This window comes from Plodia interpunctella, chromosome 15 (genome assembly GCF_027563975.2).
Source record: "Plodia interpunctella isolate USDA-ARS_2022_Savannah chromosome 15, ilPloInte3.2, whole genome shotgun sequence".
Lineage (NCBI taxonomy): Eukaryota > Metazoa > Arthropoda > Insecta > Lepidoptera > Pyralidae > Plodia > Plodia interpunctella.
The window spans coordinates 7,360,373-7,388,261 of record NC_071308.1 but is presented as its reverse complement, the minus strand read 5'-3'; the positions used below and the strand labels follow the sequence as shown (position 1 = coordinate 7,388,261).

At 35.3% G+C, this 27,889-nt stretch overlaps 5 protein-coding genes across 5 annotated transcripts; 3 read left to right on the top strand and 2 right to left on the bottom strand.

Annotated features, from left to right (window-relative positions):
• Positions 1–156: 156 nt before the first annotated feature.
• Scamp (scamp) lies at positions 157–10,193 on the top strand. Its single transcript, XM_053755544.1, has 8 exons — positions 157–375; positions 447–548; positions 1,433–1,561; positions 4,542–4,746; positions 5,222–5,480; positions 7,098–7,215; positions 7,788–7,943; positions 8,557–10,193. Exons 1-7 carry the CDS (start codon positions 319–321, stop codon positions 7,941–7,943), a joined length of 1,026 nt encoding a protein of 341 aa, XP_053611519.1. The 5' UTR covers positions 157–318; the 3' UTR covers positions 8,557–10,193.
• Positions 10,194–10,235: 42 nt separating this feature from the next.
• LOC128675838 (uncharacterized protein) lies at positions 10,236–13,954 on the bottom strand. Its single transcript, XM_053755543.1, has 8 exons — positions 13,864–13,954; positions 13,656–13,771; positions 13,522–13,575; positions 12,941–13,434; positions 12,171–12,344; positions 11,819–11,961; positions 11,379–11,491; positions 10,236–10,949 (listed from the first exon to the last, which is right to left on the bottom strand). The coding sequence occupies exons 2-8, from the start codon at positions 13,707–13,709 to the stop codon at positions 10,752–10,754; spliced, it is 1,230 nt and encodes a 409-aa protein (XP_053611518.1). The 5' UTR covers positions 13,710–13,771; positions 13,864–13,954; the 3' UTR covers positions 10,236–10,751.
• A 96-nt stretch (positions 13,955–14,050) lies between these two features.
• Positions 14,051–17,025, top strand: LOC128675810 (superkiller complex protein 8-like). Its single transcript, XM_053755493.1, has 7 exons — positions 14,051–14,206; positions 14,286–14,407; positions 14,745–14,911; positions 15,365–15,600; positions 15,805–15,992; positions 16,341–16,512; positions 16,897–17,025. The coding sequence occupies exons 1-7, from the start codon at positions 14,189–14,191 to the stop codon at positions 16,984–16,986; spliced, it is 993 nt and encodes a 330-aa protein (XP_053611468.1). The 5' UTR covers positions 14,051–14,188; the 3' UTR covers positions 16,987–17,025.
• Positions 17,026–17,425: 400 nt separating this feature from the next.
• Positions 17,426–20,384, top strand: LOC128675889 (superkiller complex protein 8-like). Its single transcript, XM_053755634.1, has 7 exons — positions 17,426–17,584; positions 17,654–17,742; positions 18,208–18,356; positions 18,531–18,766; positions 18,964–19,151; positions 19,574–19,742; positions 20,256–20,384. Exons 1-7 carry the CDS (start codon positions 17,567–17,569, stop codon positions 20,361–20,363), a joined length of 957 nt encoding a protein of 318 aa, XP_053611609.1. The 5' UTR covers positions 17,426–17,566; the 3' UTR covers positions 20,364–20,384.
• Positions 20,385–23,455: 3,071 nt separating this feature from the next.
• Positions 23,456–24,436, bottom strand: LOC128675891 (cuticle protein 8-like). Its single transcript, XM_053755637.1, has 2 exons — positions 24,307–24,436; positions 23,456–24,126 (listed from the first exon to the last, which is right to left on the bottom strand). Exons 1-2 carry the CDS (start codon positions 24,316–24,318, stop codon positions 23,524–23,526), a joined length of 615 nt encoding a protein of 204 aa, XP_053611612.1. The 5' UTR covers positions 24,319–24,436; the 3' UTR covers positions 23,456–23,523.
• Between the last annotated feature and the right edge of the window lie 3,453 nt (positions 24,437–27,889).

Here is a 27,889-nt window from a genome sequence, read left to right as displayed (position 1 = left end):
TATTTTGTATCGATTTAATTATATATTGCAGCAATAAAATTAAGTATATAAAACAAACTTTTTAAAAATGTATGTATTAACTTTTGAATCGATTGATTGTAATTTGTATACGATTACGTGCAGATTGCTTTATTATCTTTTTTACATGGCAACATTAAAATCAAATGTCAATAATCGTCACATCAGCAGATCTGTCATTTCGGTCGATTGTTATCTCTATTTTTCGCTAAAATTGTATATTCACTTGTGAGGTGGCTTTTTCCTTTGTTTTTGTTAATTAATTAGAAGTGAAAAAGTGGCGTAATTAATCTTTTACCAATGCCGAAGTTCGAGGATAATCCGTTTAGTGATCCAACCATAGACAATCCATTTTCTGTGAGTAAGCCAATGCAGTGAAGAAAATGATGATATTATTTTGTTGATTTGTTTACGAAGTTCTTTTTCAGGATCCGGCGGTGCAGCAAGTTGCCAGGAACACAACTAATGCCACACGAGGTCTCGACGACTACAATCCCTTTGACGGCCAACAAAATGCTAATCAGGCTACGGTAAATCTTTGCTCATTATGTGGGATGTTTATACACCGTTGATTATCTATTGAAGTATAATGCTCCGTGCTGCGTCATATTTATATCAAATAACTTTTGATGACGAAACATAACCAACACCTGCTCACGCTATATTCCATGATTTTCGAATGACAACTTACAATAATGTAAAATTTGGGAAATTTATTTCACACCTTAACACTGATGTGAAGACTCAGTGTGACAATAACAGTTAAGTCCAATGTCAGGGTTTCTGATAATTAAAATTGTTAAAGCTGTGCCCAACAAAGACTCAAAAATATCAAATTAATATTCAATTAGTTAACAATGATATGCCCAATATAAAGTTTTTAATTTTTTATTATAATTAGAAATCTGCATTGGGCTTGCATGGTGAGTCATGGCATATACACCTTATCCATCCATTAAAAGGTCAGTGCTCCAGCATTGGGAATGTTTAATTGGCTGATCATTAACATTGGCTGAACAAAATGATTTGTTTGTTTGAAATAACTTAATTGTCCATAACAAATCACAATAAAAGCACAGAATTTAAAGACAAATTAATGGCAGTAATTAACTATGTATGACATAGGTGTATATATATCTTAGCCTTAACAACAACTGACACAACCTTTGATACTGAGCAGCCACTATCAGAAGGTTATGTATACCATACAAGTGTAAATTGTGTGTTTATTCTCACCAACAGCCGACACAATGTTGCAGACTATGTCTCCACTGAGCATTAACTATCAAATGAACAAACTTAGATGAATGACATTGGAGTATAAATTTATTTATTTATTTTCATTGCATTATGTATGTATGTGACTTAATTTTATTTATGTGACTTAATTATATCTACTTATTCAACTGGACAGCCTCAACAACAGCCGACACAGCCTGCGATCATGCAGGCTGTGTCCCCACCGAGCAGCAATTATCAGAGACCACAACAGCCCCAGCAAGCCCAGGCGCCTCCGCCCAATTTCACCACAGCAGATTTTCAGGTACCATTGATTTTTTATTTGTGTTTGTTGCATATTGCCAATGAAAATACAGGTCACTCATGTATGACTATCGATGGAAGAGTTGACATTTTCATTAACAAAGTCTATTTCTCACTTAAATTATTGTTACATATTGTCATGTTGTCATGTAGTGATGAAATGTGTGTTCTTGTCTTGGTCAAAAGTATCTATTGTACTTGATGTAACAAATACCATGTATCTACATTTGACCAAGACAAAAAGAAACTTAAAAAAAGAACATAAAATACTAAACAAACATTTTGTTACACAGCATCTTAACACACTAGCTTAGAGTGTAGGTCTGTACACCTGTTGCCATATAAAATATACCATCACAATCACGTCATATCACATGAGTGACCTGTATTTGTAGTAATGCTAGTTACCGAAACTGTCAGAAATACTGAAGGAAGTTGTACAGTCAATCACTCCTCAAATTACCCTGAGTACAACTGCAATTATGGCAAATTTGCAATGATTTGGGATTGGTTTATGTGTAGTCAACTGTAGATCACCTACATAGCTACCTAGAGCACAAAATAAACACACAGATATCACTAATTACAGTTCAGTAATCACACTAATTATTGTCTAGGGGTCAACTAAATATATAAGTTTGAAATTGTGTTGTAAATTATTATTTATGATCCTTATCCATGTTCTATTCGTGCCAGCGCTGGCATGCCGCGAAAAAATTGCGCCGAAAGTGTTTATACGGTGCCTTTTTAGGCGCCGTAATTTGGGCGGCTGAAAATAACCTCCGTCTAAACCTACCTATATAAAATATTTTTATTGGTGGACACCTGTGTGACTGTGTGACCACCATCTAGAGAGCAGATTAGATTGAAACTACCGAATTATATGGGGATCTATCTATTTATTATTGTCCAACACTAATGTAAAAATGTTTATGTTGGATGTTAACTGGTTGGCATATCAATGCAGTGCATAGACACACACACAGGGGACCTTGGGCTCGGACGCTCAACAGCTGGGAAGTAACTGGAAAAACGTTCCGATGAAAGAGATATATTAACGCAGAGACAACACAGCGTAATCTTCAAAACATTATACAATTTTTCTACGAAACGAACTAAGTTCACTTTTTCTTCCAGTTTTTTCTTCATCTTATGAATCTCTCTGTCATCCTCCCGATTTCTCGGTTGCATTCTTAGTTGTGACCCTTCAGAGCCTTGGAGCTAGGGCCTAGAACTACTCTAGGACGGGGACTACACTCTGATTAATTGATGTAAAATGTAATATATTCTCATGTCAGAATACATGTAGATGTTAATAGTACAATTAGTGTATAGCTAAAGCATGAAATTAACACCATTTTTGCTTTTTCACAATGCACAAAGGAGCTAAAGGTAAATAACAAAAACAAGTATGACTCATTTATATATCGTTATCATGTAACTATTACTTTTTATCATATTCACCATTCGCCTAGTGATTTCATTTTATTATTTCTTGTAAAAACCTATCTATTTTTATATATTCTTATCCCAACTAATAATATAAATGCGAAAGTAAGTTTGTTTGATTGTTACCTCTTCACGCATTATCTACTAGACCGATTGTTAGCAATTTTGGTACACGGGTAGAAAATAACTTTGAATAACACATATGTGATCCCGAAATTCCCACGGGAGCGAAGCCCCGGGCGCAGCTAGTTAATTATAATATAATATGGTATTCAGTTGATAGATTAATACGCATGTTGATTGCATCACATAAACAATTTGACAATTTGTATAGATCAGCTTAAAGAACGAATATTCTTCTACATTTTTCCCAATCATGTGTGGTCGGCACAGTATGTTTGCTCCTTACATTTAACTCTTCTTTCCTATTCATACTTTGACGCAGTCCATTCACCTGTTCTTTGGTTTTTCTCTATTCCTGATAACTGTAGTTCCATTTTAGAGTAACAGTATTAAAATACTAAGAATTGTATTCACCAACAAAATATATTTATGTATTTCAATCCCACAGTCTAAAAATATAGGAAAATTTTGCGTGGACATAATCTGTCTAGTTAAATTGGGACAAATTGGATGTGACGCCTACTCGCTCCAAATCCAGTCATGTTTAGTGCCGTTTCACAATCGCTACCTCGTACCAAAGTATGACGCGTATATGTGTTTTTGTAGAAAAAATTACATAAATAGAGTCACTATTATATTGATTCTATTTTTGATGACCCATGTTAATTTTTTAAATATTGTCCCTTTACAACCGAATTGAGAATAGTTTGAGTCTTAATCTATCTTATAGCTTCGCATTGGCTTTTAAATCATCACGATAACATAATGTAAATAGCCATAGCCTTTCATCAAAATGACTAGTTATTAGAACATCGAGGCTAAATGGAGTGGACATAGTGAAAGAGTTATATCTAGAACAAGTGTTGTGGTGCAAAATGATGACGGAAGAAGATCTTAAAGTATGTAGTTATAGGCGTAAATCAAACCTTGTAATAACCCATATGAAATTATTCATCATTATTTGATTATTGAATTAAAGCAGCCACACAGCCAGCGTGGCCGGCGAAAATCTTATTTCTGTTCATACTTGGTTCACACAACCAACTATAAGATAGCATTGAGCGATGCGGCCGAATATATCCGATAATGAAAGCGATTCCATTTCTTTTACATTACGTAGACATTAAAGATATCAATATAATAAACTAGATGTTGCCCGGGGCTTCGCTCCCGTGGGAATTTTGAGATAAAATATAGCCTATAGCAATCTTGGATAATGTACCTTTCTAATGGTGAAATAATTTTTGAAATAGTTTCGATAGTTTCGGAGATTACTCGCCTGAAACATACAAACTCAAACGCTTACCTCTTTATAATAATAGTATAGATAGAATTTAATCTGCATGTAGTAGTTAGCTGTACCGGTCTAACATAATCTTAGCATTAATGTATGGTATTTTTAATTCCAGAGGAGGCAAGAAGAGTTAGAACGTAAGGCCGAGGAGTTGGCGCGGCGGGAGGCGGAGCTTAGAGCGGGTTCTGCCGGCAGACGCAATAATTGGCCTCCGCTCCCTACGTTCTGTCCCGTCCAGCCCTGTTTCTACCAAGACATAAACGTTGATATTCCCCTGGAGTTCCAGCGAGTTGTGCGCCACTTGTATCATCTGTGGATGTGTGAGTATTTGTATCAGTGGGTCAAGTGCTGCCTTGCTTTTCAGTTCTCACTATCGATCCGATTCGAAAAGTGAGATGCAGCGAAACAATCGGTGTGGCTGTCGTTACGTCACATTGGCGCAATGTGATTGGTTTGCTGATAATGTCCCGCTTCAAAAGTAGAACAGCTCTATGGCCTCCACTCTCGACTTTTTGTCCCGTCCAGCCCTGTTGCTACCAAGCCATAAACGTTGATATCTCGCTAGACTTTCAGCAGGCTTTCTTAACACTTTCTGATAAAATAAAATGTTTTTATTTGACACATAAACTGACTGCTATATAAATCTACCTGAAGCACTGGTGAAACACAAATTTTTGATGTGTTACAATAGTGTAACACACGACGCATATAGATGCTATCAGATACTATGTCATAGCAGTGAAACAGGCGGTAGGCACGTTTATCTTTATTAAATCAACTTATTATTGTCCACAGTCCACGCACTCGTCCTAGCGCTAAACATCATCGGAGCCATGTCCCTCATGTTCGTTGATCAAGGAGTCACGATCTTCGGGCTATCAATCCTGTACTTCTTGCTGCTCACCCCCTTCAGCTTCATATGCTGGTACCGGCCCATCTACAAGGCGTTTAGAAGCGATTCCTCGTTCAATTTCATGGTGTTCTTCTTTATATTCCTGTTCCAAATTATCATAACGCTGGTGCAGTCGATTGGATTCAGCGATGGCGGCTCTTGGTGAGTTTGCATTTGTATTTTTCCTTACCATAGATAATATTACGACTTTATCCCTTACGGACAGCTAGTAGTTTGTAGCTTTTTGAGCAAAATATGCGCTCATAATATACGCTTAATTATATACAATCAGTAGGTACATAATGTGTATCTAAAGATCTCTTGTTAATTAAAAATGTATACCTACGTAAATTTGTAGAGAATAAATCGCTCTGTCATGTCCATTATCGATTCTGTTTAAAGGTCAGTCGACTGCTGACCCTGGTGATACTTATAAAATAATTTCTACCAAGAAATTAATTTATGGATAACACCACAATGTATCGAATGGTATCTCACTAATATTAGAAAAGCGAAAGTTTGTATGTTTGTTACTTCTACGCGCTTAAACGGCTGGACCAATTTTTATAAAATTTCGTAGCTTATACCTTGGATAACATAGGGCACTTTTTATTTCTAAAGTACGTGAATCCCGTAGGATTTGGTCATAAAGTCTGATAGTCAACAGCGTTTTATAGATGGCGCTGTGCATAAAAACAAACATTTCTCTATTAACCTCTACAAATCATTAAAAACCATAATGTGAGAGTAATTAAAATGCGATAAAACTGCAATTATTTTATAATAAAAGCAATTATTGAATTCATTGCTGTTCCAATAATCATTCAGAGAATATGAAATATGTTTTTATCACATTATGCGGTGGCTGGCCGTTAATTGTGAAGGTAAATATTATTTACCTCTCTGATACAATGGCATATTTATTGTCGTGACTTATATGTATGTTATGTGATAAACATGTGCACATTATATTATAATTGTAACGGCTATTTTAGAAATAGAAACAGTACATTTCACAAATTATGTCGTGCACCGATTTTTCGTATACGTTATGTAAGAAATGTATATTAATTTCGTAAAGTGTATTAGAAATGCAGATTTCTGCATTTAATTGAGAGCAGGTATACATATTAAATTTAAATACACTTATAAGCTCCGCCCACGGTAAAAAGTAGCCTTTGTCACTCTAACCCTTTACCCGAGATCCTAAAACTTTGTACCTTTTTTTCTTATGACCAATTGTTTATGAATTGTTTATGACCCCCTACTTACACAGTCGTATTCCTCATGGCTGAGGGTTGTAGTCATTAAATATAAAGAAAGACATCCAACGACTTGGCAATATTAATGGAATGGTTTGCCATTTATTTACCCGCAGCTTCGCCCGCGTGAATTTCTCTGCGAAAGCGGCCCCCGTTCTTACAGTCGTATTCCTCATGGGCTGAGGGTTGTAGTCATTCAATATAAAGAAAGACATCCAACGACTTGGCAATATTAATGGAATGATTTGCCATTTATTTACCCGCATCTTCACCCGCGTGAATTTCTCTGCGAAAGCGGAACGGACATGATTTTCGTACAAACTTTCACCCCCCATTATATTGATTAGGCGTTGATTTTTGAAAAAGAAATCTCCGATCTTAAACTATATGCATACCAAATTTAATCAAAATCGGTCCAGTGGTTTAGCTTTAAAAGCTAAACAGACAGACAGACTTTCGCATTTATAAGTATGGATAAGTATGGATTTATCTATTAAAATCTATAATTTGGTCACAGCGGACTGATCACAAGCATCGCAGCGTTCAAAGTGAACGTAGCCGTTGGCATCATCACCATGCTTGTTACCATCGGATTCATCACGTGCGTGGTGGCTGACGTCATGCTACTCACTAAGGTAACTAAAATCCATCCTTATAGTCGTCTTCCTCATGATCATCAAGTGAGCTGTGGTATTTTTTTATAAGGACAAATAGAAATAAAAATGTGATCATTAAATGAAATGAACACACAACGACTTTCTTGTCAATACTAATGATATGGTAATTTCCTTCATAACAGAAAATTATAATGTTGTAAACAATTTTACCATGTCTCTTTATGATTTTATAGCACTCGTAAATTAAAATAGACCTTTTAGGAAATTACTTTTGTGTTTAATTTACTTTTTACTTTCGAATAGTTTGAATTAGTATTCTATTTATTTTTAACTAAATTCACAGTTTACATGTTAGGATTCGTAAAGAAAATACACACACGCGCATGAATAGAAGAATGTTATGTTTGAAACAAAACAGGTTTAAAAACACAAATAAGTGCTGCAGAAATCATAATGTAACAAATTTAATGTGTTACATTAAATAATATATAATAATGATTTTGAGTGCCTGTCCTTGACTTTTTATTTTGCCACTACTTCCAGACTCTGACACATTGGTAACAATAACAACGTTGGTATATTTATTTCAGGTACACAGAATCTACAGGTCGACAGGGGCGTCTTTAGCTAAAGCACAAGCGGAGTTCACAACGGAGATCCTCCGCAACCAGCACGTGCAGACGGCCGCCTCTAACGCCGCCGCCGCTGCCGTCAACGCGCAGATCGCCAACGCTAACAGATACTAAGTATGTCTTTCTATCATCTGAGTGTTTCACGGAGCGGGGAGCTACCATGAAACACGAAACACGTAGCACGTCATTGCGTCCACACGTTCTCTATTGAATAGAATATCTTTATTTCGAAACAATACACATGAAGAAAAAACTTAACTACTTACTTAAAAACTTATGTAGTCTTTTTATTTTTTCTTCGTAGGTTTTTTTTTAATTTACACAATGCGTACAGGTGCGATATGCTTGCGTTTGTATGTTTCGTGGTTTCTTCCGCAGCCGTTGAAAGTGGGCTATACGCTTTGTACGACAAACACGGGAGGCTATGGTGTGTGCTTTTCTAGAGTTGCCATTCGCCATTTTTGTATATATGAGACACCATAGGTGAGTTAGTGTCTCATATACACAAATATAGAGCAGTTCTTATTTATTTCTTTATAATGAAAACAATTCTCCCAGCACTTACATTTTCCCAACGCATAGTCTGTGTAAACAAAAAAAAAAGTAAATCTCCGGCTATATTTGTGTAACTTTTTTATACATAGATAAGGATATTTGTGCATTTACTATTTTTATGTATATTTTACCAATTTTCAGTTATGATAATATTATATTTTTATTTTTGCAGATGTAATTGACGTGATGCCGCTCAACGCGAAAGTACATACCAATCCATCAAGACAATGCTTTCTATATTAACATTAACAATATTTAATGAACAATAGCGTTGATGGCGAGGTAAAATGATGTGTGTTCAATATAATTTATGTGAATATAATGTCAATATAATTTATAAGTCACATAAATTATATTGAACATACATAATTCTACCTCGCCATGTATGTAGAATCAAACTTTCATAATTTGAACTATGTTTAATCTGGCATTGAAATTCAAAATATTTTTAAAACATTTCTTCGTTTCTGAGTGTTATAGAGAATGGTAAAATACCAATATATTTATAATACCAATATGTCGCTCTCAGATGTTAACATAATTTTTTGCCACTTGCAATGTCAAAATATAGAAGAGTAGTTCTTTGTACGTTACTCTTGAGAACGGGTCATAGCGAATTTTCTGACAAATATATATGTCGAATATTTGTTATTTATTACATCTAGCAGGCTTTGGACAAATTTCGCTAATAAAGATCGTGTTTCATTCACGTGCTGCATTGGAAGAGATTTTTAATTAATTTTTTTGGCAAATTTTGGTTAGTTTTATTATTTATAGTGGTATTTTTTTATAATCATTTTAGTATGATATTTGAGAAACATACAAGGCGTCCTAATTCATTATAAATTTCTTGTATCTTTGAAAAACATGAATCGATCAAAATTATATTAAATATCATACTAAAACTATAATAGCAGTAGTATTAATTATCATGAACTTTAGTTTTACGGCCAAAATGTGATATGGCTGTGTAATCCTTAATTTTATTATATATCGATTTAAATATATTCGCATTTCATTAAATTATATATATTTATTGTTTGATATTTATCACGAGTTTTGCTAGCTATACTATACAGTGATGTAGTTTTTTTAATCATTATAATGAGCTTACGACGCTTTAAAATAAAAGTGAAGTCATTATTTTTTACAAATTAAATCATGATAATTGAGACTTTGCAAACTAATAGCAGGCTATTCATCATTTTCATATTGTTATCAGAAGTTCCATTTATCAATATTTTCTTCAGCTATTAAAATTCTATTGGACGAAATTAAAAGATGTGTGTGAACATTCCAGAAAGAATGTGCAAGTAGGTATTAGACTTTTGGAAAACTGATATTTCATTGAATATCATAATTCATATTGAATTTTCGTAAAGTAGGTGTGTTCAATGTTTTCAACTTCTAGGTAATTTGGACCATTTACTTAATGTTTTCAACGTCGTTCGACCTCTTGCCGATGTGCCGTCTTTAGAAGCACAAGACATCAATACTAGTATTTATATCATTGTATAAAACTAGCATAAGATAAATCTAATAAGCATAACTAGTCAATTGACTAAACTGCTTTGGAAATATAAAAACCTGCTTAATTTATCTTATTCACAGTAACACGACTGTTTATCAGGACACATAAGTAGGTATTGTAATGTATCTGGGCCTAGACTAATGTAAATTATTTATAATACCGTCCTTACCCAGATAACGGTAAGAGAAGGCACTTAGATTTGTCTAAATGTTTACTGTTTTATAACGATTAAGTCATGTTATAAACTTATGATTAATAATAAATATAGTTTCAGATTATGTTTTTGTTTCAGTGACGATGTTTTAGAAAAAAAAACAAGGTGTTATTAACCTAATTTTTATTTCCATTTTGTTATGTACAGAACAAAACTAGTTGATGGTTCTGTTTAAAAAATCCTTAATTACATCTTAAGCTATTAGAATAACACTCATTCCAATTATACTATCCAATCGCTATCAAATGACATGATAAAACAACAAAATTTGTCAAGTTTTAGATTAGTACATAAATGTATGTGGCAATGTTTGAAGTTGGAGACTAATTCTTATAATTCATAGACAAAACAGTATTGATTCATATTGAAAAATTTAATGATTAATTCAGTTATTAGATGAATATTGTCTATCTACATGTGACTAATATACAGATGACTGTATGATAATAAGGTCACATGGTTCATTATATTTGCACAAATTGTATAAATCCCTCAGGCTGAGAATGAAGTTATATTTGAAACTTAACTTCTGAAATGCTCCAAAAAACCTTTCTGAATCTGGAAACTCAAGCCTACAATACAAATGTCACTGTCACTAAACACTCGTCACTTGTCACTATCACTATGTCTGCGGTTGGTTGGCGTGCGCGTGCGCCCCGAGACGCGCGGGGTCCTGGCTGGGGTAGTGCAGCGGCGCGGGCGGCGGCGGCGGACCCGGCGGACGCGCGCCCGGGGCCAGCGCCCCGCCCCACGCCCATCCGCCACCGCCGTAGTGGTGTAGATTGAAGAAGTCGTTAGGTCGATTTGGTGGTGGCGGCATCTGAAAATTTGGTTTGTTGTAATATTTCTAAAACACTAAAGCTCAACATACATATAGCAAAATCATTATCGACCTTGACAACTGGTTTAGTGGCAAGAATGTTCTTTAGCAACAATTATTGATGACAACACATCAATAATTGTTGCTAAAGAACATTCTTCTTCTTCTAATCTCAGTTGCGGTCGGAGGGAAAATGTGCCAATTGCCAAATAAGCACAACACAAATGTACAAAACGAGAAATGAACAAGACATAGAAGGTGTGCAATATGTAAATAATGAACAAAATGCCAATTGGTCTCTTTCAAGTAATGCCATCGGCGATGCTCCGTTCCTGGAAACATTGTAGACTTCTCACACAGAAACAGTCCAGACAAGAGGCCTAATTATTAAATATTGTCCTCGAATGTGAGTAAATTTGCGCTACATACCTGCGGGGGGAATGGATGTAAGAACGCTGGCGGCGGCGGTAGAGTGCCCGGCAGACCGGGCACTGGCTCCAACATCGGAGCTGTTTCATTCTTCTCGTTAATTCCTTGTCGACCTGAAAACATTCGATTTTTATAGATCCACAAGTCACAACCATACTAATATTATAAATGCGAAAGTGTCGCGCTTTCTCAGCTTAGCTGCTGAAGTGGTGATGGCCTGGTGGTTAAGACTGTTCAAAAGGTCCCAGATTCTAATACATAACTCGTGTATAATGCATGTTTTCACAGGCAATCACAGAAAAACATTGTGAGAAAATATGTATATCAGTGTACAGTTCAGGTCACTTGCCACCAGAAGACTGTAGGTAGCCATAAAAGTCGACACTTTTTAATATACATTAGGTCCAATATAAGGGTGAGGACATTGAATTTTTGTTTACCTTGTGATTTTCCCCATTTGATAGTGAGCCTCTTGCCTCCAATCACAAGTCTGTTGAAAGTCTTCTCAGCGGCATGTTCCGCTGCACTCCTTGTTGTGTACTGCACAAATGCACACTGTGCTCTAGGCACAAGAGTGAGGGACCTGTGCATTGAATTGGTCATATTAAATGTAAAAATAATAGTCAATACTTAGCATTATATGAAAGTCTTCCAAAGCAGATGGTGATGAAGTTTGAAGAATTTATCTAATCTAATCTTTAAAAAACTGAATGAAAGTGCAATGATGACATTCTCATTGAACCTGTTTCAGTCACAAACATGATTAGATAGAAAATGTTATTGTTTAACTACCTTATTTCTCCATATTGATAGAAATGGCCCCTGAGTTCATCTTCAGTGGTGTTTTCTGGAAGATTGCCAACATACAGCGTGGTGACGGTCCTATCTTCCGGCGGCGGCAGGGCAGGCATGGCGGCCGCTCGACGCATCAATTTCTCAGCCACAGGATCATTCACACCATAGTATCTGTTATAGGAGATATTGTAATGTAAGAATTAAGAAATACAAACATAATTACTATTTACTATTTTGACGACCTCGGTGGCGCAGTGGTAAAATGCTTGCCTCTGAACCGAGAGTTCCTGGGTTCGATCCCCAGTCTGGTCATGATGGAAAATGATCTTTTTCTGATTGGCCCGGGTATTGGATGTTTATCTATATATGTATTTTTTATAAAATATAGTATTGTTATTTATCAGCTTAATGAGCTGCTAGTGTTATAAATATAATAATAAAATAAATTGTTGAGTTAGTACCCCATAACACAATTCTCAAACTTACTTTGGGTCTAGCTCAATCTGTGTGATTTGTCTTAATATATTTATATTTATTTATTTGTTTTTAGGTTATACAGCTGGAGTATTTACGGTAGAGTTATGACTATAATTTCAAATAATTTTAATCTCTCTAAATCATAGTACTGTATGCAGTAAAATAAATTGTTTAATTCTGTATGATTTCAACTACAAATCTGGTGTCAGAATATGGTATTTAGAAACCCACAATGTGAACTAGGCAACTTAGCTTCCTTTACTAGACTTAAAAATAAATGAAATACTTGCCTGTCCTTGATGTTTTGGTCAGCTAAAGGATCATCAGGGTCAGTAGGCTTCTCATGGCGATATGGACATTCTTCACCTCGCCGACACTCCCCTTTCACCCAGAAAGAACACACATGCGGTCTATTTCTTTTATAATAAGGAGCCGTACGAGCCAAACGTAACAAAAGATCTGATGCTCCCTTCGATTTCAAAGCAGAATTGCTTGGTTGTGTCGCATCAAATTTAGACATCTGATTGTCCAAATTTTGGATGTAGTACTCCTTATTCACTTCATTTCGTGGTAGATCATCTTGAATTTTAAGAGCAGCATCTCTAACTTGAATTGGCAGTCCATATTCAAGATCCAAAAGACAAGTCTGGCAAACATTCTTCAACTTTGAACATGTCTGACAAATTTCTGTTTTCTTGAAGCGCATCCGAGATCCAGGACACCAGCGGAAGACAGTGAATGGACGTGCACATATTTTGCACTCTTTGCCATATTTTTCTTTTGTCTAAAAGAAAATGAAATGTTAAGTCTATGCTCATGTTACTTTGCTTGTATTTTAACATAGCAATTTATCAAGGACAAAATAACTTACCATTCGTATGTATGGGTTATCGCCCAAGCACGTCTGACATAATATTGGAAAGTCCTGTAACAAAATAATGCGATCAGAAAAAAAGAACAGTAAGAACGATTTCTAAATCATAAATTTCAGTTAGAAAATCTTACCGAATCTTCCCAATTTTGACGATTATACGTGTTCGTCGACTTCGAAACAGCCATCACAGATTATAACCAGAAATTCACTTACAATAAATGAATATATAGTATTTAATGAAAGCTATCTGAAATAGAAACAGCGATTAAAATATAAATTAGTTTTACTATTCAGATTTATAATAAGAAAGACGCTTCTACAAATTAAAATAGAACAGACAGTGTGTTATAGTGTCAGCTTAGTTTTTTTTTTACTTCCAAAGCAAAGATAACTGACAGTGACACAAAACACGGACGCAACCAACCCAACAAATATTTACGACGTATCTACAGCAAAGTACCCAATCCCTATGATATTTTAACTTTGAAAATGTCAATCTCATACGTCATTTTAGATTGAACTTGATTGCCTGAGTCTGACGGACAGTTTGATTTGCTTTTGGTTTGCTTGTGGCGATTACTATTTTCGTTTTGTTAAGTATTTTATTTTTCAGAGAGACATACAATTTCATTAATTCCTATTTATTCGCAAATAAGTAAACAGTATGTCTATCACGACGTTGGTAAGTATTTTATCCAAAAATATGAAGATCTAATATTTTATAATTTGATAGTATCCACAGTTTTATGTTTTGTTTTCAGTATTATTTACAATTAAAAAAAGAGAGTGCACATGATGATTCTATATGGTGTTGCACCTGGAGCCGCATTGATAAAGAAAAACCTAAAAATGATGAAAACACAGAGAATAACGAGACATCGCAGTAAGTATAACCTCACAATGAAGAATATTTTGCCGAAGACGTGAGAAGTGGAGAAGAAATGTAGGAAACGTGACCGCTTTAGGGTTAGGTAAAAAGAGTACCTATAGAGTTCTTAACCAGGAGTACCGACTTCAAGAAGATTGTTTTTTTTTCATTCTTTCTATGAAGGATCATCCCAAAAAAAAAATACCTGTGAAAAATTCACTCGGATGAAGTTGTGGAAAAATGTACGTCTTGTCCATAGGTAACCTTAAGAAATCTAGCAATTAATCCATATTTACATATTATATTTTTATTTAAGTATTTTTCAGATGTTTTTTTTTTTCTAAATTACCAGTGATTCTAACCATGCCAATGAAGAACCAGAGAACTACATCATCACAGGAGGTTTGGACGACATCATCAAGGTGTGGCAATTAGAGAATGGGAAACTAGAAGTCAAACATAAATTGGAGGGTCATTCTCTAGGTGTAATCTCATTAGCAGTCAGTCCAGATGGGAAAAGTGAGTACCAAATGTTATTTACCTACAAAAAAACCTCAAGGAGAAATTAAAGCCACCAGTTGATATGTATATCTTGTTAACTTATCAATTCCCATGTGGCCTGATATCATTTTGAATGAAAATAAATACATATTCAATTTTAATGAAAATGAATACATATTAATTTTGAATTTGAAAGAAAATGAATACATTTTCATAAATTAAATTTTAGAATGATACAGCTATTATTAAGCTATCTATACTATTATTATAAAGAGGTAAGCATTTCTGAGTTTGTATGTTTGAGGTGGGTAATCTCCGAAACTACCGAACCAATTTCAAAAATTCTTTCACCATTAGCAAGGTACATTATCCAAAATTGCTATAGGCTATATTTTATCTGGAAATTCTCACGGGAGCGAAGCCCGGGGAAACATATAGTTATTTATAAAATTTGTGCTACATCTATTTCAGCATTAGCTAGTAGTTCCCAAGACTCATCTTTGATTCTCTGGGACATTGCAACAGGAGACAAATTGAAGACCATGGAATCAGGGCCCACAGACGTATGGACGTTAGACTTCTCGCCCGACGGAAAGCATGTTATATCGGGAAGTAATCATGGAAAAATATTAATATTCAGTGTTGAAACTGGGAAACAGGAGCAGACATTAGATACGAGAGGGAAATTTTTGCTCAGTGTTGCTTACGTAAGAAAATTTCTTTTAATCCTTTAACTAACCCATACTCGATTTATTTGTGAATTATAAACTTTTAAAATCATTTATCTGACCCATAGTGTTAAAAAAAATTGTATTGTATAATAAAAGTATTTCATCTAGGCTTCCTATTTTTAACTTTTGTTAGCTGTGCAAGAAAGTTTGAATGAATTTCATATACATATATTTTTTCAGAGCCCTGATGGCAAGCACATAGCAAGTGGAGCGCTAGATGGCATCATCAACATATTTGATGTGGCGCAGGGCAAACTGGTCCATACGTTGGAAGGGCATGCAATGCCCATCCGCAGTCTCTGCTTCTCCCCAGACTCTCAGCTGTTGTTAACCGCCTCTGACGATGGACATATGAAACTTTATGATGTGTACGTTTAAATAAATCTAAGCTTTCACAATGTGCTGTCAAAGTGGCACGTGGGCATAGTTTGGTTTTCGAATGTTGCATAGGTTTTGTTTCTATGCGTATTACAATGTGCAGGCCTCCAATGTTGTGTCGCACACATAGATCAACAAAAAATATCTTAATTGCATGATAGGACCAAAAAGTCCAAAGCACATATTATCAATAAAAAAATTAATGTCTCTTTCTCTCAATGGCAAATATTATAAAATGTGATAGTGACAAAACATATTTTAGCTTAACGTTTTTGTGAGTAATGGGGTTAAATGTTAACAACAAGTTAGCAATAGTAACAATGTACCATTATTTACAGAGTACACGCAAACTTAGCGGGTACATTATCAGGACATGCCTCATGGGTGCTTTCAGTGGCATTCTCTCCAGACGGCAAGCGCTTTGTGTCCGGGAGTGCTGACAGAACTGTCAGAGTGTGGGATCTTGATAGTATGCAGTGTCAGAATGTGTTCAAGGAACATAATGACCAGGTGGATTTAATATAATTTGCTAGACTTTAATTTAGCATGAGAACCATCTTATATTTTTAACTAATTAAAGCCAAGTCAGAAGTTGTTTTGGAGTTTGTAAGTTGCTAGCTTTCGCCCGCGATCGCTCATGTAAATTTTGCGCAGGAGCAGATTTTAGGGTTCCATAGCCAAATGGCAAAAATGTAACACTTACAGCTTATTCATGTCTGTCCGTCGATCTGTATGTCACAGTCGTTATATTTTCCGGATGAATAGTAAACTATGTTACGTCCTTTTCCATTTGGACTCTGAAGATTAAATGCTTGAAGTTGGACATAGAAAATATAATTTTATCTCATATTATATGTTTTATTTTTCTAAAAATAATTTGGATTTTCTTTTCAGGTATGGGGCGTCAAATTTAATGCAGAAAGCAATAAGATAGTGTCCGTATCAGAAGATAAAAGTATAAATATATATGACTGCCCATTATAATAAGTGATTAATTAATATATATAATTTACAAAAGTAAAATATGTGTTATTTTTATTATTAGATACCTATCGATATCATACTACTTATTCGCCCTTGTAATATCATATAATAGTTTGCATTGTATATATGAGTTTAATGAAAAAGATTGAAGTAATCATTTATTCCTCCGAAGAAACCTGGTAATAATGGACAGTGTCAATGATCTGTTGGAGTAATAGTGAAAGTAATTCCTCGTAAGCGATATATTTATGAATGGTCCTAGATAGCATAGAGATTGTCACTCCATTGCGCTTGCGAAGTTAGTTCTTTCCTAAAAATTTTAAATTAGCTGTGCCTTCCTCGTGCAACTTTAGGTCGATGTGGATTGTTTTTTTAACGTCGTTCCGCGTCGTCAAACAGCGATTCGTGAACGTATCCAAATCAATCAGCTGTTTTTGTCAATCTGTCAGTGTCATTTCGATAAGTCGTTTTTGTTGTCAAAATACTTGCTAGGTACAAAATAAATAACAAAACGATATTTTATGTGAATATACCTACGCATATTAATTTCGTGTTATACAAGAAATATACATAAACGGATATGCCTGCTGCTGCTGCGGTAAGTTATTTTTAAAAACATGGCTAATCTAATATCTTCTCTTTAATGCTCAAGGTTTTCGAATTTCAGTACTCTATTCTTCTAAAAAAAGAAAATGCGCACGAAGACCCTATTTATAGTTGTAAATGGGCAAAAACGAACACTACAGGAGATTCAAAGTAAGATTTTTATATTTTCTAACCTTTTAAGCCGGTTTCACACTATAGTCAAAAAGTTCGCCAAACTTGGCGGTTTCGACGAACGCTGCTGGTTTTCCTTGCGGTAAAAAAGCTCACATATATACATTCAATTCATTCGCGACGGTACCTGCCATATGAGATTGCTGATAGTGTGGATCCGACATTATATTCTAACAGTGTTAAATTTTATAGGAGTAAATATTGTAAGTCACTTCTATTATTTATGATCAAACGTTTTTTCCATTCATAAAAAATGTAAAGCAAAAGATAAAGTATAATTTGTCTTGTTCTGTCAATATAAAATATTGTAAAGTGTGATAGTGAGAAAATATACTTTGTATGTAGAAAATATTCTAATATAACAGATTTGAATGTAATATAAGTGTTATTTTTCACATTTTCCCAGTAGTTAATTGAAATATGAACAAAATTATTTTTTTTCAGGAGTAACTTGAAAGATTTTATAGTAACGGGAGGATTGGATGGCTTTGTGAAAGTGTGGCGGTTTGAAAACCATAAGCTGGAACCGATACATACTTTGCAAGGACATGCCATGGCAGTTGTTTCGGTTGCTGTTAGCCCAGATGGACATAGTGAGAATTTATCTGTCTACTAATTAGTAGTTGTTAAATTTAACAGGCATCCTGAGCTTAGACATTTATTAAAAATATATTTTTAATAATAGTACTACTATAAAAACTTTTTCTCCACGATGACAAATTAAAACTGTCATGTTATACCTAGCTAAAACAATAGTTTCCTTCCAGCAATAGCTAGTACCTCTCAAGACTCTAGTCTGATCATTTGGGACCTAGTGATGGGCCAGAAAGTCCACGAAATAAAGACAGGAGCCACTGACGTTTGGTCTGTAGCCTTCTCTCCATATGGCACCCAGATTGTGTCAGGCGGCCATACAGGGAAACTCTTTGTCTATGGAATCCAGAAAGGAACTGTGGACAGAATGCTAGATACAAGGGGAAAATTCGCATTGAGTGTTGCTTGGGTGAGATATATCAAATATACATAATATTCTTTTGTTAATTCACTTAAAATTGTAATGTGCTTTCACTTGATTTTTTAGAACTTCATTAATATGAGTACAACCTTCAATACAAAATTGTACTTGTACCATGCCCCTAGTAATTGTTCTATAATCCAAGTAAAATTTTAAATCTATGAACAAATAATCTTACATTTTAGAGTGCAGATAACACATACATAGCTAGTGGCTCGGTCGACGGGACTGTGTGTGTTTTCGACGTGGCTCAAGGAAAGCTGTTGCACACAATTGAAGCACATACCCTCACGGTCAGGTCTGTGGCCTTTTCACCAAATTCCCAGTTGCTCGTCACCTCTTCAGATGACGGAAAAGTCAAGATTTATAATGTGTAAGTTTATATTCTATCTACTACAGTCACAATGTCGCACACAAGTCACCATTCATGTCAGATGGTTTTTCGCGACTTGAACCAAATCCGACAAAGAGTAATAGCTCTATAACACACTCGATAAGAAAGACTATTACGTAAAACAAAAACAAAGAGGAGACGCCTTATTGCCATTTCTGGGGGGCTATGTCCGATTAGTAAGGTAAGTGGTTCCGACATGGCTCGGCATCTTTTGAAACTGAATACGAATTAAGCGCCGCTATAATAAAAAAAATATTTCTCGCAACAAATTTGTTAGTACATTTGTTATGTCTATGTTAGTAAGACATTTAAAATGATTTTGTGATCCATTTATTGTAGATATGCCAAAGTAATTTTCTATATTTAGATAATGAAAGATCATCATATTTCTTACTACCCAGGGCAAGTGCCAGCCTCCAATCCAGCCTTAGTCATAAAACATGGATCCTCTCTGCCCTGTTCTCCCCTGACGGTAGCCGTGTGGCCGCTGCGTCTGCCGACGGGAGCGTGTTCGTCGCCAGTGTGGACGGCCTTAAACTGCTCTATACCTTTAAAGAGCATTCGGCTGCGGTAAGTTACGTTTTGCTATGTATGTTTTTGTGGTGGACCAGGGGTTAAAGTCCTCCTGTTCGAAATGTCCCAGGTTCGAATCGTACTTGTGACGCATGAGTTTGTATGTTTTTGTGGTGGACCAGGGGTTAAGGTCCTCCTGTTCGAAATGTCCCAGGTTCGAATCGTACTTGTGACGCATGAGTTTGTATACCTGTCCGACTCATGTGTAGTAATTATCATAGGAAGGAAAACATCGTGACTATAATCGATTTAAACCAACCATTTCAATCTTGATTGTTAAAAGTCATATCTATTACATTTATTGTAGGTAGGTGCATTTCGCGTTGTGATGGTACAGAAAATATAATCTGGACTGGCTCTTCTAAATGGACATAGAGATGTGAAATGTTTAGTACTAAATTTAAAAATGAGATGAAAAATATATGATTCGGCGGGAAAAAGTCTTGGTCATGTTTTGAAGTAATTGATAAACAATAAACATATTTTTAAAGTCTATACTATTTGTTTCAGGCATGCAGTCTTCAGTTTAACATCAGTGGCGACAAACTAATATCTGTTTCTAAAGACAAGAGTTTAAATGTATATGAATGTCCTCCACTGCCTACTAAAAAGAAATAAATATGTATAAATGTAAGTATCTTTTTCTATTTAATTTCGCCAAATTTTGCTTTTATGGTTCCATACCTCAAACGGTAAAAACGAAATTCAAAATAAAATCTATTTATACATCACTTAAGTCAAACACTTCCTTAAAACTAAATCTTCCGTCGACTTCCAAAGCGCAGGTGAGGAAGAAACTACGATATAGGGGGGTACTCCTCGTTGACCTAGAATCATAACATTTGGCAAAAAGTAAGGGCTTGCAATGTAAGTATGTGCTAAAATGTGAATTTTACGGAACCCACGGTGCGCGAATCAAACTTACATTTGACCGTATTTTTTTAATGTTTTGAAATTTTAACTTCAATATCCACTACGTTATAACGTTCTCATTTATATCATCAACAAGTGGCTACAATATATTGACTACGGATAGGGTTGTCAATTATATAATTTGGATAATCAAGCGTGGAATTGAATCATTTGAAGCTTGGAACTAAGTTTTCTGGCTTATTCATATTGGTTTTTCGCAACTATACTACTCGACTACATTGCCATTGCGGACATGGCTATATTCCCAAACCAATCTACAAAGCTTCAATCACGGACGAAGCTCAAAGAAACTATTTTAATTACATTCACAGTCCTTATCAACTTCTTTACATCTTGATCCATTCTTATATCTGTTATACTATTTTTTACAACATTATACTTTACTGTTGAACAAAAATAAAGTACACTTACCAAATATTGTACCTATATTGTGTAATGTTTTCACCATCGAAAAAATAATTGTAAAATAAATGATATAAAAATGAGGTCCTCATTTATTTTAATTACAGTTTTGATTAGAGGCGTTCTAAGCTTATAAAATGACAATAAATTGATAAGTTGTACGAGAAGCAGTAAAAAATAGGTTTTTAAAACTTTTTTTTAAATATTGTGTTTTCCTTCTCAGATCTTAATATGCTTTAAGTATTTGTCATCAAAAAAGTTAGCAACCCTACTTAAGTATTGTATTTGTATAGAGTTATTTATTTACTTATGATAAAAAAGTATAACATTATAATACTTTAGTATCTAAGTATCTAGTATTATAATGTAATACTTTATATATAATATTGTACATGTACACAAGATTCCGAAATTCGATTTAAGCCGACTGCGACGTCGGCGCTGTTCGTTGATTAATTTTTGGCTGTAAGAGGATTGACATCGTCTCCTGCCTGGCCAGCGCACAGCGTTGAGATTATGTTATTTATAGGAGATAAAATATTAAAATAGGGCTTGATTTATGTACCACTTTCTCTAGTCGATGAGTTTATTGTCTCTACTTTTAGCCAAGTGGTAAGTTATGTGTTTGTTATGTACTATGTGTATGTAAACCGGAATAAATAAATATGAAATAATATGTTCGTTTGAAGGTAATATACTGTAATACAAGTCCGCATTGTATATACGTACATGTGTTTTTCTTATATTGGTTTTAATTTGTGTAAATCACCGCCTAAACGATTTTTCATAACATAATAGTTATTATAAACTTACGGATTATGGTTCCTAAAATCTAATAAAGACTTTTTGAATCAATACTATTGAAATCACAATTTCAATAATAGTAATCATTATAGTATAGTATACTACACTATAGTATACTATAAGATAGAAATTATTTAAAGAAACACGTTACATTTATTTCCTTTAAATAATAAATTCAAAACGTTCACACAACAAACAGCGCGCTGAATTTCATTCACCGCGAACCGTTATATAATGGAGGTATTTATCAATAATATTTACATCGGTAGGGCAATTGGCATCGGCTTAATTTGCGGGAATTACTCGCCCCGCGGGAAATCTGCTTTACATTCAATTTCCACAGATAAAAAGCAATCTCTTCAATGTGGTGCCCGGCAACGGCCGCGCGCTGGAAAATAGGGTTCAGTATGTTTTATTGATTTCACTTTCAATTCTCTCTCTTATGCTCACGTGTTTATCGGCTGTGGAGCCACGAAGCCCGGGGTCAGCTTAAACAAATTATGATTTTATAACTGGCCGTCTGTGTGATGTCAATCCTCTTCCGGAATGCTATTGCTCGTCAGCTACTAAGGCTATTGTGTGCCTTGCGTGTTCCATCCACGGGAGGATATGTAAGGCGGGCCACACGCCACAAACTTCCTCGATCATTGATTACTTTTTATTTTGATACAAAAAAAATATTTCGATTAATTTTATTTGATCTATGGTAAAGAGTACGCTAATCTTTGATACGGAAGTAATTGCATATTTTCTAATTTTTATATATCCAATTTACACGTGTTGTGCAAATATTTTTTATCTGAACTTTTAAGCGTTTGTTGGCCTTTATTAGACATGTGTGATGATACATAATATTTGTATAATTTTCCCTATGGACCTATAGTTGAACTGAAATCATACAGTCTAACATCAAAATTCATAATATCGAATTCTATTGCCCAAATACTCCACTACACAGTAAAAGGCATTTATAGTGGCCAGTTTAGTCGTCCATAACCGATGCAGGTTGACAAGCATATTGTTGTGCACGGAGGTATCGGTGTCGTAATCACAGCGCCGCCGGCTTCATTCAATGAGATGAAATCACTATGCGACGCAATGAATAATTCAGGTGCGGCCCAATATATGGAGGGGGGAGGGGGTGGACAGTATATGGTCATGTTTATGTATGAATCTGAGTGTTCAATTTTCCGTTGCAGCTGGGATTTTTAGTTACTTTGCTAGTTACTTTGGGTTTTATCTGATCATCTTGTTCGAATTCTACTAGTGCCATAAATTGTATAACAAACTTAATCATGTCTTTTCATTGGCCACTTCTGATGAAGGAAAATATCACGGCTACGTGACGGGGAATCCTGTACACTGTTTCATTAGTGTAACGTGTATGCTACATGCTACCTCTGTCTTCGCTATCAGTTGAAGTCCAGATGCTTTCAGGCTATTTGATTGACAAGTTCTTCAATTAGGTACTGTTACTAATTTACGCTTATAGATTTATCTGTTACATGTATCGCCGCTTTATAGACAAGGTGTACTAAGGTAATAAATAGGAATGAATGAAAGTCCAAAAATAAACAGTGAAATGAATAATTTAATAAGTTCTAGTCATAATAAATTAATAGCCTCAAATAAGTACTATCTAGTGGTGGTAGGATACGGCGGGGGAGGAGAATGTGACTTGGGCGAGGGGAGCGGCGTAGGCTACTTTGGCGACGGGAGCAGCGTAGGCTACTTTGGCGACGGGAGCGGCGTAGGCTACTTTTGCAACGGGAGCGGCGTATTGGATGGGTGCGGGCGCGTAGGCTACTTTAGCTACGGGCGCGGCGTAGGCTACCTTGGCGACGGGAGCGGCGTAGGCTACCTTGGCGACGGGAGCGGCGTAGTGGACTGGGGCGGGAGCGTAGGCGACTTTGGCGACTGGGGCAGCATACGCCAGCTTGGCAACGGGGGCAGGGTGGGGCTGGCCTTCGTAGCGGACGATGGCGTTGAATCCGTGTTCCTTGTCGGAAGTGTACTCTACAATACGTTGGACTCCGTCAGGCTGAACCAGGGAGTATGAGCCATGGACGGCGTCGCCGGCGCGGCTCTCCTTCTGCTGCTTGACGTCACCGGTGTGGTCGTCGTGGACGGAGTACTCGAAGTCGTAGTAGGCTGGGGCTTCAGGCTCGGCGTAGACCACCTTGGCGAGAGGAGCCAGGGGGACAGCGGAGGCGGCCACGGCCAGGGAGAGGACGACAAAGAACTGTAAAAGAAATTATTGTTAGTGAAAATTATAATATGTCTCTATATATATTTTTTTTTCTGCTAGTAATCGAGTTAGATATTCACTCGATTTTATTTAAGGCAAGTTGTAAACATTTGTCTTCAAATCGGAACAATATATTACAAATATTTTTTTAGTGTTTTAAATCACAGCACTTACTTTAGCTGCCATTGTAGTTGATTTGCTTGTTCAAGCTCGACTATGTCACTGCATTGCACCCGGTCAGTTTTTATACATGAATTTTCGCCTACAGGCCCCAGTTGACAGCCGGTTGTTGACCACTAATTAAGTAAGTACAATTGATTGAGAGGTGAAGGTCAGAGTAAGGTCTATATGTAGATCGATATGCGAGAGATTAGCACCTTGCAGCGGACAAGTCTAAGTGACGTTATCATTGGATATTCAAATCTTGATGGTTGGGAAATGGTGGCCTTAGGACAGTGTGTATGGCTGCACGGTACTCTTGCAATGTGATTGAACCCAACAAATCGTTCAGATACGCGTACAATATTATTAAAATACCTCTACCAAAAGTTCTTACTTTGCTTGCCTCTTTGAATTATGTGATTAATTGTCAGGTTTCATGTTAATCACAAGAAATACACAGTAAAATAAATTATCAATATCAAAACATATAATAAAAAGTAGAAAAAAAATCCTGTACATTGAATATATTTACATAAAAACAAAATTAGGCGATAAAGTCATAGTAATAGAGAAAGAATTTGAAAAAAAAAATCTGTTGTCTGTATGTCTCTCTGTATACACTAATCTTCGGAACTATGGACGGATTTGAATGAAACTTTTTTTGTTATATAGCTATTAAGCCTGGGCAACATATGGGGTATACATGGTTTTGAAAACTGGAACACCTGATGGAGAACAATGATGGTCCAACTAAACTAGGTATAGAAAATATAGAAATGACGCCTTAACAAAAGTTGTTCAGCCTGATGAGCATTCTCTGTTGAGATATAAAAATCGAAGATCAAGAACACCTGATGTAGACCCATGATGGTGCAGCTAAACTATAGGAAATATAGAAATGAGGACTTAACAAAATTGTTCAGCCTGATGAGCATTTCCTGTTGATGCATAAAATTCGAAGATCTGGAACACCTGAAGATGAGTCATAATGGTCGAGCTAAACTACAGGAAATATACTTTTTCAGTCTGATAGGCACCTTCTGTATGTATAGGTATATCCCTACGCTTTGTCTGTACAATTAAATTTCTTTAATAATTTTGACTCCTTACCAAAAATTGTTCGGCCACGCAAACGAAGTCGCGGGCATCAGCTCGTAAATAAATAATAAGTAAATTATACGTAACTAAGAGAATGTATGTGTAAATTACATATGTGTATTTTTTTCGTAAAATAATTAAATTTGCATCCGAATCCTACAGTCCATAAACACTTGTAGTTTATGATTTTAATAACCCATCTTAATTATTCCATAGCAAAAATTAACACGCGATGCTTCAATCAGTAAGTTACCATACAAGGGACCGCACTTGTTATGTAACAGCTGCAGGAAATTGCAAGTGCATCGACTTGACCTTAACTTGGGGACTTTACTCGAAATACGACATTTAATTCATTCGATTCACAATATCGATACCGGATTTTTATTAGTAAAGCAGGCATATATGAACTGGTTGTAATCTCAGAATGAGGAAAAAACTAGACTGAGCGTTCGATTAACTTGAAACTCAACATCGATAGTAACAAACCGTGTTTGCATTCTCACTTGTCATACTTAATTTTATGCATCTGTGTCTCCTCGCGTATTCTGTGTTTCATTCACGGATTTAACGTTTGAGGCCTGATAAAAAAAAGAATATCATTAGAAGTACATTTCAAGAAAATAAATTTTCTTGTTAATTATACCATTAATGACAGTAATGGCCAATATTTTTTTCTAACAATCTTTTGTTCGCAAAAATAAAATTATTTCTTCGATCATCTTGTATGAAAAAGAAAATATCCATTGTATTAAATCATTTCATTCAATCAATCCATGTTTTGAATCTACTTACCATATCATTTATCACATGTTTATAATGACAGCAATTTCATTATAAACAAAATTATCACTATAAAAGGCACGGCGTCTATATTAGTCTGTGGTAGTAATTTGGCAGGAAAAAGTGGTCGACCGAGGCCTTGACCGACTTCACCTAGGCGGGGTTCTATTAATACGAGTAGCACGCGCCAGATTAACTGATTGATGGCAGTTAGACAAGATATTGAAGTTATTACATTCTCATTGTTAGAGAAATGTATACTAATATATTACTTATGCTAAGTATGGTGAATAGGTCGATTTATTTCGTGAGTAGCTCGGCTGATTTTGTTAGACATTGCATGACTTTAATAAATGGTCCAGTCCAATGTAATTCACTTTTTGAAGTTTATTATTTAATTATATATTAAATGTGAAGCTATTAAGGGAAATTTAAATTTAATAAAAAAATTAAATCATAGAAAATATGAAATTCAGAAGTTATTAATTATCTACATATTCTCACCAACTTTTAATAAATTTCAATCAAATGACGACATCGTTGTTACTCAGAATCCTAGTTTGAAACTTTTATACTTCCAACTTGTATTATAAAAAATTATAAATTATACGTTTGTTATTTAAGAAAGATGCTTTATTTAACCAACATGGTAAGGATTAGTATGTTAATGGACAGTTTAGCAACATAGAATCTGGTGCATAAGTATATTCGGCAAGTAATTTAACTAGCAATGATCTGGTTTTACCTGTTTGAGTATGTGGGCACTACATTCGTGAGAAAAAATTATCACAAACATTGAAAATTACAACATGTCGGTAGCTAAATTAGTCCAAAGTGAAGGTTAATGTGTGTTTAATGTCTAATATGTACTGTATGACAGTTTTTATAGTCCGATAATAGGAGATTTTATTTTTTAACTGTATCAGGTAGTTGAAATATCAACATAACATGCGAAGTATTTCCGAACTAATGGCTTAATGACCAAGAAACTTGATACCTTCGCATATTTTTATGTTTCGTTAAGATGTTTTTATATCAGGAAATATTAATTATTTTTATAGAACTAAGGATACATACTGGCATGCGGCCCATGGGATGTGGTCACCGTAGCCTAAGGATGCTTGCAACATTAGGGTGTTGCCGAACCTGAATTATTTTTTTCACGTCCTTTTTTAAACAACTCCATGTTGGAGTCTCTATGAAAAACCATGTCACAGAGCTCATTCCAAAACCTCGAGAGTATGTGGGAGGAAGTTCCCTTTGATGCGCATTATATGCAACCCATCCCAATATGCATTCCGAGGTGATTATTAATCTTATGATTAAGTTACTACTTAACACTTGTGCCCTTATCCGATCTACATAAATCCATAAAAGTATCATGGATTGCCAGCTTAAAAGAATCCTAAATAACAATACAATACCTTTTTATTCCCACTCGTATGATATTATGATATGTAGGTACGATATAGCAGAGAAATTTATATCTAACGTAAGTATTAAATGCAATTAGCATAAAAAATATAATTGTAGGCTATAACACTACAAGCACTGGTTTTCCAGCATTTCTATATTCCATTGAAGTGTATCTTCGCTATTTTGTAGCAATGTAATAGAGGAAGAGCCGCGCCTTGCATTTGCTGCTGCTGTTGTGTAGGGCTGCCACAAAAGCACACAAACGTGGCACTTAAAAAACTGAAGATATTTTTTTAAT

Bases quoted from the DNA above. Each gene is read 5' to 3' on its own strand.
- LOC128675889 (XM_053755634.1), top strand. The intron at 18,357-18,530 runs GTGAGAATTTAT...GTTTCCTTCCAG, and splicing joins TGTTAGCCCAGATGGACATA to CAATAGCTAGTACCTCTCAA. The intron at 18,767-18,963 runs GTGAGATATATC...CTTACATTTTAG, and splicing joins TCGCATTGAGTGTTGCTTGG to AGTGCAGATAACACATACAT.
- LOC128675810 (XM_053755493.1), top strand. The intron at 14,408-14,744 runs GTAAGTATAACC...CTAAATTACCAG, and splicing joins GAGAATAACGAGACATCGCA to TGATTCTAACCATGCCAATG. The intron at 15,993-16,340 runs GTACGTTTAAAT...CATTATTTACAG, and splicing joins CATATGAAACTTTATGATGT to AGTACACGCAAACTTAGCGG.
- LOC128675838 (XM_053755543.1), bottom strand. From the start codon at position 13,709: ATGGCTGTTTCGAAGTCGACGAACACGTATAATCGTCAAAATTGGGAA. The intron at 13,576-13,655 runs GTAAGATTTTCT...ATTTTGTTACAG, and splicing joins GTCAAAATTGGGAAGATTCG to GACTTTCCAATATTATGTCA. The intron at 12,345-12,940 runs GCAAGTATTTCA...CTCCTATAACAG, and splicing joins GACCAAAACATCAAGGACAG to ATACTATGGTGTGAATGATC.
- Scamp (XM_053755544.1), top strand. From the start codon at position 319: ATGCCGAAGTTCGAGGATAATCCGTTTAGTGATCCAACCATAGACAAT. The intron at 1,562-4,541 runs GTACCATTGATT...TTTTAATTCCAG, and splicing joins TCACCACAGCAGATTTTCAG to AGGAGGCAAGAAGAGTTAGA. The intron at 4,747-5,221 runs GTGAGTATTTGT...TATTGTCCACAG, and splicing joins CTTGTATCATCTGTGGATGT to TCCACGCACTCGTCCTAGCG.